This window comes from Crocuta crocuta, unplaced genomic scaffold, assembly GCF_008692635.1.
Source record: "Crocuta crocuta isolate KB4526 unplaced genomic scaffold, BGI_CrCroc_1.0 scaffold343, whole genome shotgun sequence".
NCBI lineage: Eukaryota > Metazoa > Chordata > Mammalia > Carnivora > Hyaenidae > Crocuta > Crocuta crocuta.
Genome location: NW_027532679.1, coordinates 712,579 through 732,410, shown reverse-complemented (window position 1 = coordinate 732,410; position 19,832 = coordinate 712,579). Strand labels below are relative to the sequence as shown.

Here is a 19,832-nt window from a genome sequence, read left to right as displayed (position 1 = left end):
ATAGAATTATTCAGCCTGAGGTAGAAAATTCTGACACAGGCCACAGCATGGGTGAACCTTGAAGACAGCACGCAGAGTGAAATGAGCCAGTCACAAAAGGATTAGCATCGTGTAAGTATATGAGGTTCCTGGGGCAGTCGAATTCATAGAGACAGACTAGAATGCTGGCTGCGGGGAGGTGCGGGAGGGGGACGTGGAGACCCTGAGCAATAGGAACAGTTCCAGGTGGGCAAGATGGAAAAGTTCTGGAGATGGATGGTGGTGATCGTGGCATAATGGGAATGAATGCCACAGAAGTGCACATGTAACAATGGTTAGGATGGTAAGTGTTGTTATGTATATTTTGCCGCAATAAAAAAAAATCTGAATATTTTAACCCTCAGATAGAGTTGTCTTTGGATAGCTCCCTGCTGACATACAGCACATCTGTTCATCCAGTTGCTCAAGCCAGAGACCTGAGAACCAGCCCTGACACCTCAAGTCCTGGCCACCCGGTCAAGTCTACTGCCCTAATGAATGCCCCATCAGTCCCCTCCTACCACGCCCTGCCATCTCCCTGAGTGGCTGTCCTCTTACCTGAATGACCTCCTACCTGCTCTGGGACAGCCCAGGGCCTGCCCCCTCCAGGCCTCTCTCCACCAGCAACTAGACTGAGCTTTTACAGACATAAACCACATCCTGTCGTTGCTGAGCTCCAAAGCTTCCCCTCCACCCCCTGCCTCCTGGCACTTAGAACCAAATCCGGGCCCCTCCTCAAGCCTACTGAAGTCCTGAAGCCAGGGGGCCCCTCCCTTGTGTCAGTACTCCTGTGCCTCTCTGTACACAGTGTACTTCTGCCAGCTCCCCAAACTCATGAGGCTCCACTGTCATGCACGGCCTTTGCCCACAGTACCTTCTTTGCTGGGAGCATTCTTCCCTCCTGGTTTGCCTGGCCAAAGACTCCTTTGACTTCAGGCCTCGATATAAATGGCATACTCAAGAGCCCTTCACAGATGTCATGTCTCAAAGAACCCCCACCCCCCTGCCCACCGCTCTCCTCTCGTGTGCTCTCTTTTTTGTCCTCATGGCACTGTTACGCTTCCATATTCGTATATTCCTCCCTACCCGGGCACTGCCAGATCCCCAACGGCAGCACCCATGTGTGTCTTAATCAGTATTCCCAGTACCCAGTAGGATATCCGGCACCTAGTAGGTACTCATGTGTCAGATGAATGAATAAGTAAAGAACGCATGTTCTTTTAGGTCACACAGACAATGAGTCCCAGAAACACCGGATCTAGCCCAGACAGCCTCCACCTTTTACTTTGCACTGTGACCTGAAACCTGCTCCCCTAACGGTAACCCACATACCCACTTACACCCACTTGGTGTCAGACACACACACACAGGGACCCTCTTGCGAAAGGGCCTTGCTTTTCCCCAGAAGGGGAGAAGAGTGACACTTGCTGAAGACAAGGTGATTGCTTGAGTTGTTTCCTGCAATGATATAAATCCGTTGACAAATGCGGCGCAGCTGTTCCCGTCCCTTGGTTTTCCACGGCATGCCACCTGCGGAATTAGTGAGTGAGTTCCTCAAAAGAACATGAGATCGGCGATAGGGATGGAATGTAAAATTGCGTCTGTAGTTATCAAGGCCCCCAGAGCAGTTGCGATTCCTTACCTCAGCAGTAACGACGAAGCCGCGGGTCCCTCACGGGTCGTCCCCCTTTGGCAAGCCGTCTTCCCTTAGGTAACGCTCCACCAAATAGTAACTTGGATAATGACCAATGCTACAGTGATTATTATTGTTATTATGGACTCTATTTTATTCTCATTTAATTAGTAATTATTTTAAATTACATTTCTGAAGAGCTGCTACTATGGGTGTTTCCTGGCAGGCAAGGGCTAATTCTCCATCAATGCAGAAATATGGGCTATTGTGAGTTCAGCCACTGGAAGCTGTAGTGATGAATGCCTCTCAGTGCCATATGGCGTAGTCTAAACCCAGTGTCTCTTTACAACAATAGTTTCACTTCTATTACCGTTAAGGAGAAATATGTAAAAACTGTTTCCTCTCTAAACAGAGCTCCCATGCTGGCAAGCCCTTGAGTATCTGAGAGAAGGAAACCAAACAATCTTGTCACACGTATCAGTGCTAGATCCTTTTGGGTTTCCCTCAGGGGACCAGGTTTACAGCTAACATTTACTGGGCTATAAAATGCACATATTTTCTGTTGTAGGTGACACCTACCGGATCCGGTGACGAACCAGCGGTGAAATCTGAAACCTGCAACGCTAAACATTAGTGGGTGCACATGAAACAGCCTAGGTAGCAGTGTTTGCATTCTAAACATTTATTCTATAAATAAATATGCTCTCTTCAAATCACTGACTACGGGGGGGAAATAAGATGAACCTGGACCATCATTTTGTGTCATAAAGTAAGGAAGTGCACCAACAATGATGAAGACATGTCAACGGGACACAAGAACCAATTTGGAGTGGCTTCCACTGACTAAATCTGAGAAATACTGAGCATTAAAATAAATAATGGAGGTGCCTGGATGGCTCAGTTGGTTAAGTGTCTGACTCGATTTTGGCTCGGGTCACGATCTCACAGTTGGGAAATGGAGCCCTAGGGTCTGCATGAGACGTGGAACATGCTTAAGATTCTTTTTCTCTCTCCTTCTGCCTCCTACCCTGCTCCCACACTCTCACTCTCTCTCTTTATAAATATAAATAAGTAAATAAATAAATAAATAAATAAATAAATGAAATTTAAAAATAAACAAATGATTGTTAACAGCTTATAACCCATTGGGTAGAGTAGTACCCATGAATCCATACTGATAGAAATTGATGAATAAATAAATGAGACAAGAAAGCTCTTTACAACAGAAAGATAACTAATAAATGAAGAAGAAATGATGATGGTGTTAGAAAATCACTGTTTGGTGCCATTGTATTAAAAACGTATTCATCAAGAAACATCTATGGATGCTAAAATCTAGTGGGCAAGAGGCTGATGGGGAAAGCAAGATTTACGTAGTTTCAAAGTATCTCCTCACAAGGTACTTGTTAATCACAAAAAGACTTTACAGTAGAGACACCTGGCAGGACCCAGAAGAAAAAGTGATCAAAGTTAAAAATACCAGTAGCCAAATAAGACATCATGTGCCACACCATGGGGTATGATGAGATAAAACACAGTATCTGTGACATTCTAGACCTGTGATACACACAATAGGATATTACTCAGCCTTAAAAAGGAAGGAAATTCCGACACATACTATAGAGCATGGATGAACTTTGAAGACATTATGCTGAATTAAATGAGCCAATCACAAAAAGACAAACATCGTTTGATTCCACTTACATGAAATACCTAAAGTGATCCAATTCATAAAAGGTAGAATGGTGGTTTCCAGCAACTGGGAGGAAGGAGAACTGGGGAGTTTATGTTTCATGGGTACAGAGTTTCAGGTGGGGGAGATGAAAAGTTCTGGAAATGGACGGTGATGATAGTTGTACAACAATGTAAATGGACCTAATGCCACAGAAGCATATACTTAAAAATGGTTAAAATGGTAAGTTTTCTGTTTTATCTATTTTACCACAATTTTTAAAAAATTCAAACTTTGAGTCAAACCTGGGTTCCAGGGGCAGGAGGAAATTTTTGAAGGTGATGGATTAGTTTATGGCACTGATAGTAATAATAGTTTCACAGGTGTGTACTTATCTCCAAACACATCAAGTTGTATACATCAAGTATTGATTAGTATTTTTATGTCAGTCATACCTCAATAATGCAGTTAAACAATTGTGTTTAAATTCTGACTCTACCATTTACTCACTGTGTGATTCTAGGCAAATCATTTACTGTCTCTGAACCTCAGGTTTCTCATTCATAAAATGGGGATAAGGTAGGATTGGTAAGAGGCACAGGCTAATACATTCAACACAGTGCCTGGCACACAGTAGGCATTTGATAATATTAGTAAGACTATAACTGCCCAGAGACATGAACTAACATACCATACGTGTTTAAGAGAGCCAAAGCTAATTTGGTATGGTTGGAGGATGTGGTGACAAGGGAAGATGCTAGACTGAAAAGCAGGTCTTTTTGTGCCCAGATGAAGAGTTTAAACTTTGTTCTGAAGCCTGCGAGGGGCCCCTGGGGGGTTGTTAACAGTGCAGGAAAATATTAGAGAAGAAAGCAGAGAGGAGTGGGGGTAAGTATTAAGCTCAGTTTTAGGGACACAAACATCTAATTATTTCACTCAGTCTTGGGCTTTCTCTCCCCCATTAACACTGGTAATTACTACCATTGGCTTAAGGGAAAACAAACCATTAAGGACATGCCACATTTAACACTTTCATTTGCACCCCACACCCTATCAGAACAGGGAACTCAGATATAAAGAGGTAACTAGGGGCGCCTGGGTGGCTCAGTTGGTTGAATGTCCGACTTTGGCTCAGGTCATGATCTCACGGTTCGTGAGTTCAAGCCCTGCATCAGGCTCTGTCCTGAATGCTCAGAGCCTGCTTGGGATTCTCTCTCTCTCTTTCTCTCTGCCCCTCCCCTGCGTGTGCGTGTTCTCCCTCTCTCTTAAAATATATAAATAAGCTTTAAAATAAAATAAAAGAGGTAACTAGCCATGTTATAAAGTCACTTCAGGCTTAAGCATGAGCTCCAAAAAGATTGCTCTCCTTATCTCCCCGCCTTAAACACTGCGTGGAGGACATAGGGACTTCCCACAGTGTTCTCCATCTGTTCTCTGCCCCATGCCAAGCTTTCTTTAGACCCCTAACATCTGTGCCGAGCAGGGCTGGGTCAGAAGACAGTTTTACTCAGGTTACAACCTGCATGTCAAAGGCCTGTGTCACACGGGCTTGGCTCATTTCCACATTGTAGTGTGGTCATTCCACTCCTATCACTAAGTGCCCTTCTAGACAGTTGCTCTCCACTGATTTTTCTCTCTATCCATAAGGCTTCAGCTTTTATGTGAAAACTCAAAGTAATGAAAGTAGTCAAAATCACACATTCCTCCTCAGTCAGCCCTTTAAATGAGATATATTTTGGATTTTACTATTTTCTTTTTCTAATCACCTAGATAATATATATTCCACCTAGAAAATATCGAAAGTATAGAAAAACGCAAAAAATGAGTATGAAAGTTGCCCATTGAGGTGACTCAGTCGGTTAAGCATCCAACCTCAGGTCAGGTCATGGTCTCACAGTTCACGAGTTCGAGCCCCATGTCAGGCTCTGTGCTGACAGCTCATGGCCTGAAGCCTGCTTCAGATTCTGTGTCTCCGGCTCCCTCTGCCCCTTCCCCACTCGTACACTCTCTCTCTTTCAAAAATAAACATGAAAAAGAACTTTTAAAAAATTTGTCTATAATCTTGCCAGCCAGATAAAATATTCTTAAAATATTGGTATATATCTTACTAATTTTTCTTCTAGTTTTCTTTCTATGCATATATTACTCCGTTAAGTTGGGCTTGTGTACACAACTTAAAACTTTACCTTTAAAATAATAGCTTTTACTGGGGCAGGATGAGGTGAGCAGCTGGATGGCTGTGCTTCAGCTACCTCCCCATCTGTGTGAGGACATTCCCTGCCCAGTGAGCTTCCTCAAAAATTTCCTGCTCTGCTGGGGGGCTCCAGCAGCAGCAGCCAGATAGATAGCAAGGCTGTGCTGACCAGCAAGGACCTTGGCACCAGCACCCTTTGTATTGCTGAGAGCCACCTGACTTGGTCAAATGGCTCTGGATTAGGATTCTCGATGGAATGTGGTATCCAGGGACTTAAACGCCTATCCACAGGAGCATTTGTATGTTTGGGTGAATGCCAAATATGGAGAAGAATCCAAAGAATCTGTTGAAGGAGGAGGAGGAGGAGGAGAAATAAGAGAAGAAAAAGGAGGAAGAGAAGAAGGCAGCGATGATGATATTGAACCTATTGCTCAATTTAGATTTGTGCTTAGTGGTAAACCAACACTGGAGGCAATATTCGCTGCACTGTGGGAATGCCAGGCTTTGCATCCAGATCCTGAGGATGAAGACTCAGATGACTACCATGGAGAAGAGTATGATTTGGAAGCATATGAGCAAGGGCAGGGAGACATCCCTGCATTTTGTACCTGTGAAGCAGGACTACCCCCCTGAACAGTGGAAGGCCAAGCCACACTGGAGAGATAAGAAGGTACGCTTTCTCAGTCTGTGAGCAGCCAGTATAAACGGCTGGAGTCCGGATCGAAGATTCAATGAGATTATGAAGAGGGGATAGAGGTCAGTACTGCCCCAGCAGTTGCTGGTCAGTTTGAATATGCAGCTGTTGATCTCTGAGGATGATTTATTCTGCTGTGGGATTCTGCACATGACTGTAGGAAAGAACTTGGTGCCTCTTCTACTATGGAGTGGCTGTTGATGACAGTCTTTGTCCTTCTCCAAAAGCTACCTGAACCAGTTCTTTTTAGAGGCAGATTATACTGAGGCAAAAAGTTGCCATGAGCATTGGATGCTATGGCCTTTATTAACAAAGGCAAATAGGCTTGACCAAGAGGGTCTTTGTAGTTTATCATGTACCCCCAAACCTTCTGGGTATAGGTACTCTCTGAGTAGGCCTATAGTCCCTTCTTCCACTGTATGTATCTTCTGTAACCCAGCAGGCCTACGTGATGAGAATGTGCAGGTGCAGATACACCGGATGGGAAGGAGGGAGGCTGAGTCTAAGATACACCCCTTTAGAAGCTAAGGATTTCCATACCCCTTAAAAAGACAAGGTCTCAGAGAAATCCTGGCCTCTGCTCATTCTCCACAGGGGGAAGGGTCTGATTACTAATTTGGGACCCAGATAAATTCATTCAAGCATCTTTAGGGAGCCCTTTGGGAAACATCACAACCTCATTTACTACCACTAACAAGTGCTTCTGACTAGCTCTTCCGCCTTTCACCATGTCTCACCAGAATGTTTGGTTATAACCTCTTAGGTTATATATATATACATTTCTAACTTTCTTACGTCAATTTCCATAACAAGTGAAATTGGAATGAAGTCCTCAGAGTACTTCAGATGATAACTGTTTTGTCTTTTAAGAGTTTAACAAGTAAATCTAGGTTTTCTATAAAAATATATACATATATAAATACGTAAATAAATAAAGGAATGGCTTTTGTTACATTCCAGAAACTACTCTTGGGGCTTCATATGTTTTATGTCATTAATGGCATATTGTGAACATATCTTTATGTCATTCAAAATTATTCAAACATGTGTTTTAATGGCTATATACTATAGCATCACACTGTACATTATCAGAGCCTTGGTGTCCAATATATAAGCCGCTGCCTGCAGAAGCCATGGGACTGGCATGTGGTGAGGTCTCCCTGGAGTAAGAGGAGCCTTTTCTCCTACATCACACAAAGGTACCATTTCGGCTAGAAAATGCCCAGGTTCACAAAAATAGCACAACCTAGCCAGCTCCCCTTCATTGCAATGTCTCAGGTCATTTCCAAGCACCACTATTATAAATATCTTTGTGCGTAATTTGTTTGTTTCTTAATTTCTTAAATGTTTACTTATTTTTCAGAGAGAAGCAGACAGAGAGAGAGAGAGACAGAGAGAGAGAGAAAGAGAAAGAGAGAGAACACAGGAGGGGCAGAGAGAGAGGGAGACACAGATCCAAAGCGGGCCCCAGGCTCCAGGCTGTCAGCACAGATCCCGATGCAGGGCTCAAACTCACAAACCACAAGATCACAACCTGAGCTGAAGTCAGATGCTTAACCAACTGAGCCACCCAGGCACCCCTGTGCATAATTTGTTAAATCAGAGAATACATAACTTTTGATGCTCTTGTTAATGTTGCTGAACTGCTCTCCAGCCACATACTTCAGAGTGCTCTTTTCTCTACAGCTTCTCCATACTAGATGTTTCCATTTTCTCTAATCCTGAACAGTTGAATGTATGACACTTTTAATGTACGATGATTTGATTACTAGAGAGAATGACTATGTTTTTTTAAATTTATTTTTTATTTGAGAGAGAAAGAGAGCATGAGCAGGGGAGGGGCAGAGAGAGAGAGAATCTTAAGCAGGCCTCATCCTCAGCCTAGACCCCAACACGGCTTGATCCCATGATTCTGGTATCATGATCTGAGGCAAAATCAAGAGTCACACTCTTAACCGACTGAGCCACCCAGGTGCCCCAGAATGAATATTTTTAAATGCTTATTAAAAATATGTATTTCTTCCCTTAAAGATGGCCAATTCATATTCCTTGCCTGCTTTTCTATTGGGATATTAGTCTTATTGATTTTAAGGGCTCTTTGTAGATCAAAAATATTAACCTGTTATCTGCCTTGTATTTTATTTTCTATGTATTTTTTCCATGTATTTAAAAAACATTTTCCCCAATTGCATATTGTCTTTTGATTTTGCTTTAATACTTTAAAATTTGTATGTCATTTTTAACACGAGAGTAATGAAATCTACTGATCTTTTACTTTATGGCTTCTGTCTTTACTTTGATATTTAAAAGGCTTTTTCCATTCCAACACTCAGATTTCACTGTTTGTTCATTTTTTATTAAACATCACATATCTGTAACCTAGGTCCTTTCAAACTGGCCTTGGTCTATAAGGTTCAGAGTCTGCTAACTTGTTCCATAAAATGTGACTGCTTTGGCTGGCAGAGCATTGGACTGGGAATGGAGAATTGGGCGAGGAAACGGGAGAAATTAATCTTCAATGGACTCTGCCTCTCTGTGCCTAAATCCTCTACATTGTAAAATGTAGAAAATTACACTTGGACCCCAATTTTACCCTTTTTTTCTATTATAAAATATGGCACATATACAGAAGGCTGCACAGTGATAAATAATCTTGACAACTGTCCATGTAACTGTCATCCGCGTTATTGAGATGGAGATAGAGAGGGGAGGGGAGGGAAAGAGGGAAGATGACAGGGTGGGGGGAGTGAGAGAGAAAAGAGATTCCTGCCAAAGGTCCTTTCTCAAGGACACACTCCTCCTACCTCTTGTAATCACTATCCTCACTGTTAAGGTCTTCACCTCCTTGTTGTGCTTTAGGCTTTTATCCCCTATGTATTCACTACCTATACTTCCTGCATGTTTCTAAGTTTTTAATGGTTTGATTTTTTCATTCATATCTCTAATCGATTAAAATTTATCTTATGACGTGAGAAATCAAAAGTTACTTTTCTTCAGATGGTTTAGCAATTATTTTGGCACTGAGTATAGCACAATACTTTCTTCCTGAACCATGCTCTTAAATGTCCGGCTTCTTCAGGTGTAATTTATCCTTTTTAAGGGTAAGGCTCTATGAATTTTCACAAACATACAGAGGTGTGTAGTCACCACCATCATCCCACAGAGTTCACTTGTGCACTCTTGTCAAGTGAGTCCCACACCCTGGCCCCCTGGCAACCACCGATCTGTTTGCTGTCCCCATAGATGTGCCTTTTCCTGATTATCTACCCAACACGAACAGTTTATAGCCTTCTGAGTCTGCCTTCTTGCACATAGCATGATGCTTCTGAGATCCATCCATGTTGTTGCTTGTATCAGTACTTCATCCTTTTTATTGATGAGTAGTATTCCATCGTATGGATACATCAGGATATATAGGTTCAGTCTCTCCCATTAAAGATGATGGTAGCTATAGGTTTTCGTAGATATCCTTTATCGAATGAGAAAGTTCTAGTTTGCTGAGAGTTTTTAATCACAGATGGATGTTCAATTTTATCAAACGCCTTTCATGCAGCTATTGAGCCATGCATCTCCGTCTGCTGCCTTGGGAGTAATAGACTTCGCCACCCTGGAGACTTGAAGCTTTAGTCTACATGTCCAGTGGAGTGGGCAGGGCCTTGTGTGCCACAGCACTTGAAGCCCTGTAAGCAAGTACTGCTCTGCCCCTGGTAGCTTAAGACTTTTGATTCCTAAGCGAGAAGAATCCAGGAAGTACATGGCACTTTGTGTCCCAACAGCCCTTAATTAATTGCCTTTCCCCTACCTGTACCTCCAAGGTGGGCTGGAGAGAACCAGACTCCTGCCCCCAGTGTTTCTTGTGAGCACCTGGTGGAAGTCTGTGAGAAAGGTTACAGCTGAGTGTGAATTCCTTGGCTACCTCCGCAATTCCTGATTTACACTCTAGCACAGATGTATGTAGACAGTGGTACAGTTTAGAGCTGGTTTCTTCCTACCCACATGGACAGTGGAGGTGGCTTGGCTTTCTGTGGTCCGTCAGAGCCCAGAGGTGGCGAAGCCCATCGCAGCTGAGGGGGATTTGTTTCTCTTCTGAATCAGGTTATTCGGTGGCCTCACAACCTCATCTTCCTCCCAAGCTCAACCAAAGGAAGGATTTTATAGTTTATCTGTCATCTCCTCATTATTAGATCAGCTTAACAGCTTTCTATATTTCAAGCAGAAGCATAAGAATATTTAAACTCCACCTTTATCTTCTACCAAATGTATATACTTGAGCCTGTTTGGGGGCTAGTTTTATTCTTATGCAAGAATCATGCTACTTTGATAATAAATCTTTCTTTCTAACAGTGTAAGTCACCCTTCAATCTTCCAAAAAATTCTTCAGCCTTTTATTAATCTTCCCAGGTGACCTTAGAATTATATTGTCTAGTTAAAAAAATACTTTTGACATTTTTATTAGAATTGAAATGGCAGAATTATTGAGATGCCATCCAGGAATGTGGTATGCCCTACAATTTATTTAAGACTTTGCATCCCCAGTGAAGTTTTAGTTTTATTTATATGGGTCCTGCATACTTTTCTTATGTCAAGTTTATTCCTAGATATCTTATATTTTAGCCTCTATCTTAATGCCTTTTTTAAATTGTACTTTCTAACTGATACTTGTTGATTTAAAAGATAAACATTGATTTTTGTGTACTGATTTTGTAACCAACAGACTTGTTCAACACTTCTTACTCCTAATAATTTTTTGGTTGCTTTTCTTTAATGCCCAGGTAGGCAATTATATCCAAGTAATAATTTATCTCCTCCTTTCTGAAGATTTTTCTCTTATTTCATTTTGTCTTACTGCTTTCACTAAACTTTTGGGAAATATTAAGTGATCCTGGATAGTGGGCATACTTGACTTTGGTGGGAAACACCAGTTTCACCATTAAGTATGATGATACCTGGGGCAAATAAATAAATCTGCTTACCCAGCAGCCACTCCAATTCCCTTTTATGTTGTACTTGAGGAAGAAAAGAGCATTTCTTCCTGACATTCGGAAGCTGGCCAGGCATTCGACACTAAGCTATATTGTTCTTCTGTTGGACATAAACCATCTCACAGAATACCAGCTTAGACAAGGTCGCTCCGAGACCATGATTAAATGAGATAAAGCAAGTCCACACCATAATTTTGTCTAAGCACAGACAAAACTAAGGTCGCTGTTGCCACCCACAAAATACCAAACATCTCCCTCTCTTAAATAAGTGATTGTTAATTTTTTACCAATTATACCTTTTTTCTCACTCTAGTTTGCCTATCTCTAAACTGTTGAGATATTAAATCACAAAATTCCCCTCACCCCCACTTTCAGATGGCATCCTATGTAGAGTGAACCTTGCTTCCTCAGGCCCTCCACAGGTCACCCAACCAAAGGCCAAATCCTAGAATAGGTTCTAACACCCTCTTATGGAGGGTTCCCATTGTTTCTTATGATGTGTGTATTCCCTTGCTGCCACAAGTAATGATCCCAACCCACTCAGTTATGTGTTCACAGCAGCCTCTGGCTGGAGGACGAGCAGCCTCTGGCTGGAGGACATGGGCTTGCTTTAAGAGTACAGAAACCTAACAAGTACAGTTCCAGACACCCTTAATAGCTGAGGTTCAAATCCGATGACATTTCTGCCAATAATTTATAACCATGATTCAGGTAAGAAAGAAAACAATGTGAGGAAGTGGCCAAAGACTGAGAGAGTACATATTCTAGAAAGCATAATGCAGACATCTGGCCTTTATAGAGCAGCTACAATGGGCCCTGTATTGAGTCCATAGCATCATGGGTGATCTTTCCACTAAACAGTTCTGCAGCGGTGGAGGCACTGTTTTTGTGGCTGTACCATCCTGAATGCATGTAGCTTTAAAACCTTAGTTATTGGAGCGCCTGGATGGTTCAGTCCGTTAAGTGTCCAACTTCAGCTCGGGTCATGATATCACGATTTGTATGTTTGAGTCCCATGTCGGGCTCTGTGCAGACAGCTCGGAGCCTGGAGCCTGCTTCAGATTCTGTCTCCCTTGCTCTCTTCCCCTCCCCTGCTCATCTCTGTGTCTTTCTCTCTCAAAAATAAACATTTTAAAAAATTTAAAAAACACCTTAGTTCTTGGGCCCACTTAGAAATCCTTTGAGGTAGCTAAAATATTCTCTAATAATTCCCTTTTGTTTATTCTTAGAAGATGTCAGAATTAGATGCCTGCTGCCTTACTGTGGTGTCTGACTCACTATTATAGCTCTCAAGATGCCAAAATGATTGTGAGGGCATCATTTCCAACTCTCAAATAATACTCAAGTTCATCTTTTGACCAACTCTAATCCAGAACCATAAAGAAAGGAGGATTCTGAGAAATGTAGTTTCTGATCAAGCAAGTGGGCAATGGAATGATCCAGCACATTTCTACATAGGATTCCTGATTTTCTCTGCTTGCTTTATGCCTTTCTCTGATACTTGTTTTTTTCATCACTTGACTTGACTCACAAAATCTGTCCATTTCAGGGATTTTTTTCTCTCAACTAAGAGTTAGGAGTGTTCTATTATCAAGTAGATTATGTTTTTAGGTTATATTTAAACTTTGTTTTTAAAAAGAACAAATTTCTAGTTTTAGGTCAGTAGGATTTTAAAAACCTATGTGTGTGTGTGTGTATATATGTTTTGTTTTGTTTTTTAAGGGGGAGAGTGTGCTCATGCATGAGCAGGGGGGAGGAGAGAGAGAAAGAGATAATCTAAAGCAGCCTCCACACCTGGTGCAGAGCCTGACATAGGGCTCATTCCCAACAAACCTGGGATCATGACTTGAGCCAAAATCAAAAGTTGGATGCTTAACCAACTAAGCCACCCTGGCAGCCCAAAAGTGATCTATATAATTCTTATTTGGGGGAATTTACTGAGGTCTTCTTTGTGATAAAGCTAGAGTCAATTTTACATATTCATACAGACATTTGGAACAGATAGGTATTTATCACAGCTGTTATTATATAACAAACCACCTCAAATCTCAGAGGCTTACACAGTAAGAACTTACTACTCTTCATGAGTCTATAGGTCAGTTGTGGTGGTTTTTTATAGTCTCAACAGAGTTCATTCATGCTTCTATCATCAGTTTTTGGTTGGGTAGATAGTTGTGTCGATCTAAGCTGGGCTATGTCTACGGTTTGGCTGGATGTAAGTTGGGGGCCCCCAGTCCTTCCACATGGTGTCTATCCTCCAGCACACTAGCCTGGGCTTGTTTACATGGCAAAAGCAGAGGTGTAAGGAAGAAAGGGGAAGCACACAGGCCTAGGGCTGCAAACTGCAAACTGTCAGTGCTGGCACATCCTACTGGTTAAAGAAGTCACAAAGCCAACCCAAATTCAAGAGATCAGAAGAGACTCCACTTCTTTTTAAGTTTTTATTTATTTATTTTGAAGGAGAGAGTACACACAGGTACATGTGAGCAGGGGAGGGGCAGAGAAAGGGGGGGAGAGAGAGAGAATCCCAAGCAGGCTCCATACCGACAGAGCCCCGACTCCACTTCTTAATAAGAGGAACTGCAAAGTCACGTTGCAGAGGACATGGATATAGGGAAAGAACAAAGAACTGTGGCCAGAGAGATAAATGAACTTAAATCATTTAAATCAGAATTTCTTACTCTGGGGTCCACTACAGATACTTGGAATTTATAGATGACCCTCAGGAGGTTTAGAAATGTTCTCAAATTGACTACAGAACGTGTTCCTCCATATGTGTATTCACACATAAATTTAGTTTTATTTAATGTCTGTTCCTTAAATTCCACTTTGTTTGATATTAATATTGCCATCCCTTACTTTACAGAGTGGAATTTTTATGAGTCTCCTTGGGCCGTAAGTGAATATAATGATTCATTCAAGCCCCTACTGAACAAACATAAAAAAATTTTTACTTGAGTGCAAAAGTGTGATAAAAAATTTTTTTGCTTCAGTGCAAAAGTGTGATTTACCTACAAATATTTCTTGTCTTCCAACCAATGTATTTGTGACTCCATAACAGATATATCTGATGTAAACAGAATTCACAGTAGGCTGGTTTGACTTAAAAATAAAGAAACCTTTCTCATATAGAAATCTGACATTAGACAGTTACATCAGAGACAGAGGCTTAAGGGGCCCAAACCAGAAGTGTTCATGTCACCTATGCAACTTTCTCCTGCTTTAGAATCTGTCTAGAAGCTCATCTACTCCAAAAACATTTTGTTTTAAACCTATATAGGTGAGTGGGCCCATCTTAATCAACTAAAATCATTATTACAATGTCTGTATTAAAATGAAAAGAAGGGGCGGTGCCTGGGTGGCTGAATCAGTTAAGTATCCAGCTCTTGGTTTCGGCTCAAGTCATGATCTCACAGTTCAGGAGTTCGAGCCGCCTCTGGGCTCTATGCTGACAGGGCGGAGCCTGCCTGGGATTCTTTCTCTCTTCTCTCTCAATATAAACTTAAAAAAAAAGAATTTCTTTAAAAAAAATAATAATAAAATGAAAAGAAGGGACACACTCTTGATTTCGGCTCCAGTCATGATCTCATCATGAGATTAGCCCTGCTGTCAGGTTTTTGGCTGATAGTGCAGAGCCTGCTTGGAATTCTCCTTCCCTCCCTCTCAAAAGAAACAATCAATTAAACAAATGAATGAGTGTGGAGGGGAGGGGAGGGGAGGGGAGGGGAGGGGAGGGAAGGACTCCAGCATTTTTCATTACTCACAGAAAAACTCACTCATTTTATTTTGCAGTGTTTGCAGTACACTTCATGTGTCTTTCCCCTGGGGCTTAGTGGGAGCCTTATAAGGTTTGGTAAATTTGACTCCACTCCAATGACAATGTTCTCCCTCTGCATCCCACATCCATCTTAACTTATGGAAGCATGAAATGGTCCTCATGTTCATAGTGTTAAAAACAGAACCCAAGTTGGTATTCTAATGCAACTTTTTACTGATCTGTATGACATTTATTGTTTTTACCCTTTTACCTAATTGTATCTAAGGAGATAAGCTTTCCTTTTTTTTTAAACACATTTTAATTTTTTTAAATGTTTTTTTATTTATTTCTAGGAGAGAGAGAGACAGCATGAGCAGGGGAGGGTCAGAGAGAGAGGGAGTCACAGACTCTGAAACAGGCTCCGGGCTCTGAGCTGGCAGTCAGCACAGAGCCCGACGTGGGGCTCGAACCCATGAACCGCGAGATCATGACCTAAGCGAAAGTTGGATGCTTTACCGACTAAGCCACCCAGGCGCCCCGAGATAAGCTTTCCTAAGAAGCAGTTACTATGTCTGCCTGCATAGCCTCATCCCTCCACTTCCCTAACACGCAGCATGGTAAACCCTTGCAATCACTGATTTACAGTCTGTCTTTCCTGTCACAGGGTAAGCTTCATGGGGCAGGGCTGTTTCCTCTTCCACTGCTTGAATCCTCAGCACCAAGCCTGTAATGCTTGCCCAATAAATTGAGTTGAAAAACAATAAAAGCTAATTACTTTTTAAAAATCTGAGTCTGGGTAGCTCAGTCAGTTGAGCAGCCAACTCTTGATCTTGTCTCAGGTCATGATCTCACGGTTCTTGGGTTGGAGCCCTGTGCCAGGCTCTGTGCTGACCAGCGTGGAGCCTGCTTGGGATTCTCTCTCCCTCTCTCTGCCTCTCCCCCACTCGTTCTTGCACGTGCACGCTCTCTCAAAATAAATAAACTTAAAAAAAACTATCCTACATTAGAAGTCAGGATAATGGTTACCTTGGGGATGGGGCATGAAGGGGGCTTCTGAGTTGCTGTCATGTCCTATCCACCTGGTTACCTGAGTATGTTCACTAGTTCACCAATTCCGCTATATTTATGATTAGTGCGTTTTCTGAATGTGCTACACTCCGGCAAAAAAAAGTCTATCATGACAAAGAAGGAAATTACAAGTGTTCAGAGATCACCACTTAAAAAAAAATGAAGAGGGGCAACTAGCTGGCTTAGTTGGTAAAGCATGCAACTCTTCATCTCTGGGTGGGGAGCTCAAGCCCCACGGTGGCCATGGAGCCTACTTAAAAAATAGTAATAACAATAACAGTAATAATTAACAGACCTTGTTTCTGAACAGGTAAAGTTAAACTTTAAGTAGGAACCAAAATGTTCATTTATGTCAGAAAATGCCCTCTGAGCCATGGAAACTGACCAGATGTACTCTGAGCCAGTTGCAATGGGAAAGATTCATTGAGATGATGTACATAAAGTGCCTGAGACAGTGCTAGGGGCATAGTGCTACATGTTAGCTACTATTCTACTTTTTAACACATCAGAAGCATTTCCAAATGAAGGCTTCACCTTAGATCACAGCAGATTTTCTTCATGAGAATCCAAGGTCTGTTCTGCCCTTACCTTTTTAAAAACAGTTATGCAGTCCATTCGCCACCTGGCTTGTTTCTGTCACACCTGAGGAATTCAGAATTCCCAGGCTAAGAATCATGGAACAGCTGCACTGAAAGGGAACACAGAGACCCTCTAGTCCAGGGATTCTCCAGCATGCACATCACATGGCATCATTAGTGAAAAGTTTAAGTGCCCACACCACATTCTGCTTCACTTAGTGTGAAAGTAGCACCAAGAATCTGCATTTTTTTAACCAGTAATTCAAACGATTCTGAAGGTGATCTACAAGAAACACTGAACCTCTTGTTCTGTAGATAAACAAAATAAGAAGCCAAGGAGGGAAGGGACCTGCCCAGAGCCTTCTTACTGGTTAATGAGCATAGGCCAGGACCAGAATGGAGGTAGCCTTTCACTCTAGTGTTATTTCCATGAAGCCACACCACAGTAATTCAGGACCCAGATGAATCTGTCCTAAGCCTTCATGGCTTGTTCCACTGAGCCCTTTGCCGTTTCACCCATGCATTAGGTTAACTGGAGAGGCACAAAAACCCACCTGTCTATTCTTTAGGTACACAGAACCAGGTACTTTAGAAACCTAGTTTAAGTCGTAGCTTGGATATTTTTACATACCATGGACCAAGAGAATTGAGTTTTGTATGTGTTGGTTTCTTCCTTTATAAAATGACAAAATAGTATCTACAGTTTGCAGGATATTGTGAAGAGTTATATAAAATACTATCACAGAGCTTGGCAAATAATGAGGTTCCAATAAATAGTAGCTATTATTAATGCCACCTTAAAGCACTGAAACCACATTCTTCGTACTAGAGGAATATCCTCAAGTGTGGTTCCCTACAACAGAATCATCTAGAAGTACTTGTTTTTTTGTTAAATAAAGATTCCTGGGGGCACCTGGGTGGCTCAGTCAGTTGAGCATCCAATTCTTGATTTTGGCTCAGGTCACGGTCCCAGAGTTGTGGGATCGAGCCCCGCATTGGGCTCCGTGCTGAGCGTGAAGCCTGCTTAAGATTCTCTCTCCCTCCCTCTGTCCCTCTCCCCTGCTCGTGCTCCTCTCTTTCAAAAATATTTAAATAAATATATTCTGAAACTTGCCCCTCTCAAGAATCATGGGAGCAAGACCCAGAGAGTCTATTAACAAGTAAGCACCCCAGGTTCTTCCTCTGCACACCAAAGTTTGAGTAACACTGGTCTAGAGCTAGTGCTTCTCCTGTCAGTGAAAACACACATACCAGTGAGAGCCAGGTACTGCTGAACACTCACTCTAATTTAATACTAACAACTTTCTGGAATAAGAGGTAAATGAGTGCCACCTACTGCCTTATTTTAGAATGCAGTGCTTAGATCGGTTCAATTCCTCTCTCAGTAATTGAATTCACTCTGAAAAATGAATCAATCCCGAACAAGATATCCAAGCAATAGAAAGCATTGTTGGAAGGAGACATGAAAACAGTCTTTATTTAACTAGAAGACAACTTTCCCAGTTAAAGGGTTTTTGGAGTTCTAGATTAATGTATTTAATAAACTTCTGTAATTTCAAGTTACTGCTAGAGCAGTCAAGGAAAACATATGCCTCACCCACTGGCCCATGCCAGCGGTGAAAGAAGAAACAGAACTACACAATGCCCTAAAATACATACAGCTATGCTCACCTCCACCACTTCCTTCCCTAATCCCAAGAGAAAATCAAGTGACACAACACAAGCTTTCTTCTTCTGTAACATTCTACTCAAGCCTGGTATTGAAATTGCCCTCCTGCAGCTGGAAAGTTAACATGCCCTTCCAAAGGTCCTCAAGCCTTCTGAATTACAGTCTGTTACTATGTTTAATGCTGATTTCCCCTCCCAAGTTGCAAATGCATAAATATACCCAGAGGACAAAAGAGGTGGGCAAGAGCTTATGAATATTCATATAAAATGAGCAATTATACGTCATAATGCAATAATTCAATGACAAGTCATAAAAAGCATTTGTCTTTAATTTGTCTGTTTTTAAGAAATAAATGGCAAAATATGTACACTGTGGAATCTGAACCCCCGGTCACAGAGTGTGAATAATGGTCCGGTTGCGAAGCTCCTGAATATACTCCTTGGCATGGGTGACTGCCGTCTTCGGTGCTTCACGTGGAGGTGGAGGGCCTTCCACCAACTTCACAAAATAATGGCAATAAACCTTCTCCATGATCCCAAAGCGACCTCTGCCATGGTATCGGATGCGTTTCAGGTACTGGCCTCGCCCTGAGGTTGACTCAGCTAGACAGAGAAGACAAAGAAAGTTACAGGAAATGACTGCATCCACAAGACTATAGCTTGATCAGCCGAGTAATCTGTCCTTTCTTCAACTGGATTCTCAGACTACATGAGTTCGCTGGCTGGTGAGAGCAGATTTGTCTCAAAACAAGTATCTCTTGAGTACTTATTAAGGACCAGGCTCTATCCTAGGTGTTGGAGAAAGAAAAGAGAAATGGGGTGCCTAGGGGGCTCAGTCGGTTAAGTGTCTGACTTCGGCTCAGGTCATGATCTCACGGTTCGTGGGTTCGAGCCCTGTGTCAAGTTCTGTGCTGACAGCTTGGAGCCTGGAGCCTGTTTTGGATTCTGGGTCTCCCTCTCTCTCTCTGACCCTCCCCCACTCATGCTCTGTCTCTGTCTCAAAAATAAATAAACCACAAAAAAGACCTTTTTAAAAAAAAAAAAAAGAAAACCAGACTAGCAAGGGTCCTGTCTCCACCAAGTGTACAATCTGGAAGAGACAGACAGAAAATAAACATGATCACTGTAGTCAGTGACAAATACGAAGAATCAAACAGTGATGTGACAGAGACTGATGGGGTGCTGGGGGTGACTTCAGACTTGAGGGTGTTGTCAAGAGGCATCTTTGGGGAAGGGACATTTGATCTAAGACCAGAATGAGTTATCCATGCAAATATTTAGGGACATGATAGTCCAGGCTTTTCTAGGGAAAAGCAAGTGTAAAGACCAATGGTGACTGGCTTGTTTTACAAACAGAAAAAAGGGGTGCCTGGGTGGCTCAGTCGGCTCAGGGGTGGCGTCCAACTTTGGCTCAGGTCATGATCTCACAGTTCCTGAGTTTGAGCCCTGTGTCAGGATCTGTGCTGAGAGTTCAGAGCCTGGAGCCTGCTTCGGATTCTGTGTCTCCCTCTCTCTCTCTAACCCTCCCCTGCTCATGTTCAATCTCTGTCTCTCAAAAATAAATAAAT

General features: G+C 42.2%; 2 protein-coding genes across 4 annotated transcripts in view; one reads left to right on the top strand and one right to left on the bottom strand.

Moving 5' to 3' along the window:
* The first annotated feature begins 1,600 nt into the window (after positions 1–1,600).
* Positions 1,601–6,330, top strand: LOC144245402 (methylosome subunit pICln-like). Its single transcript, XM_077780795.1, is given in 4 exon segments — positions 1,601–1,710; positions 5,651–5,773; positions 5,775–6,090; positions 6,262–6,330. Coding segments are annotated over 4 exon segments (618 nt in total).
* A 12,242-nt stretch (positions 6,331–18,572) lies between these two features.
* MRPL22 (mitochondrial ribosomal protein L22) overlaps positions 18,573–19,832 on the bottom strand; it is a 30,588-nt gene continuing 29,328 nt past the window's right edge. For all 3 annotated transcript variants that reach the window (XM_077780715.1, XM_077780714.1, XM_077780713.1), the window contains exon 7: positions 18,573–18,867. In XM_077780715.1, coding sequence (XP_077636841.1) covers positions 18,656–18,867 — 212 coding nt within the window. In that variant the 3' untranslated portion in view covers positions 18,573–18,655. The remainder of the gene's footprint in view (positions 18,868–19,832) is intronic.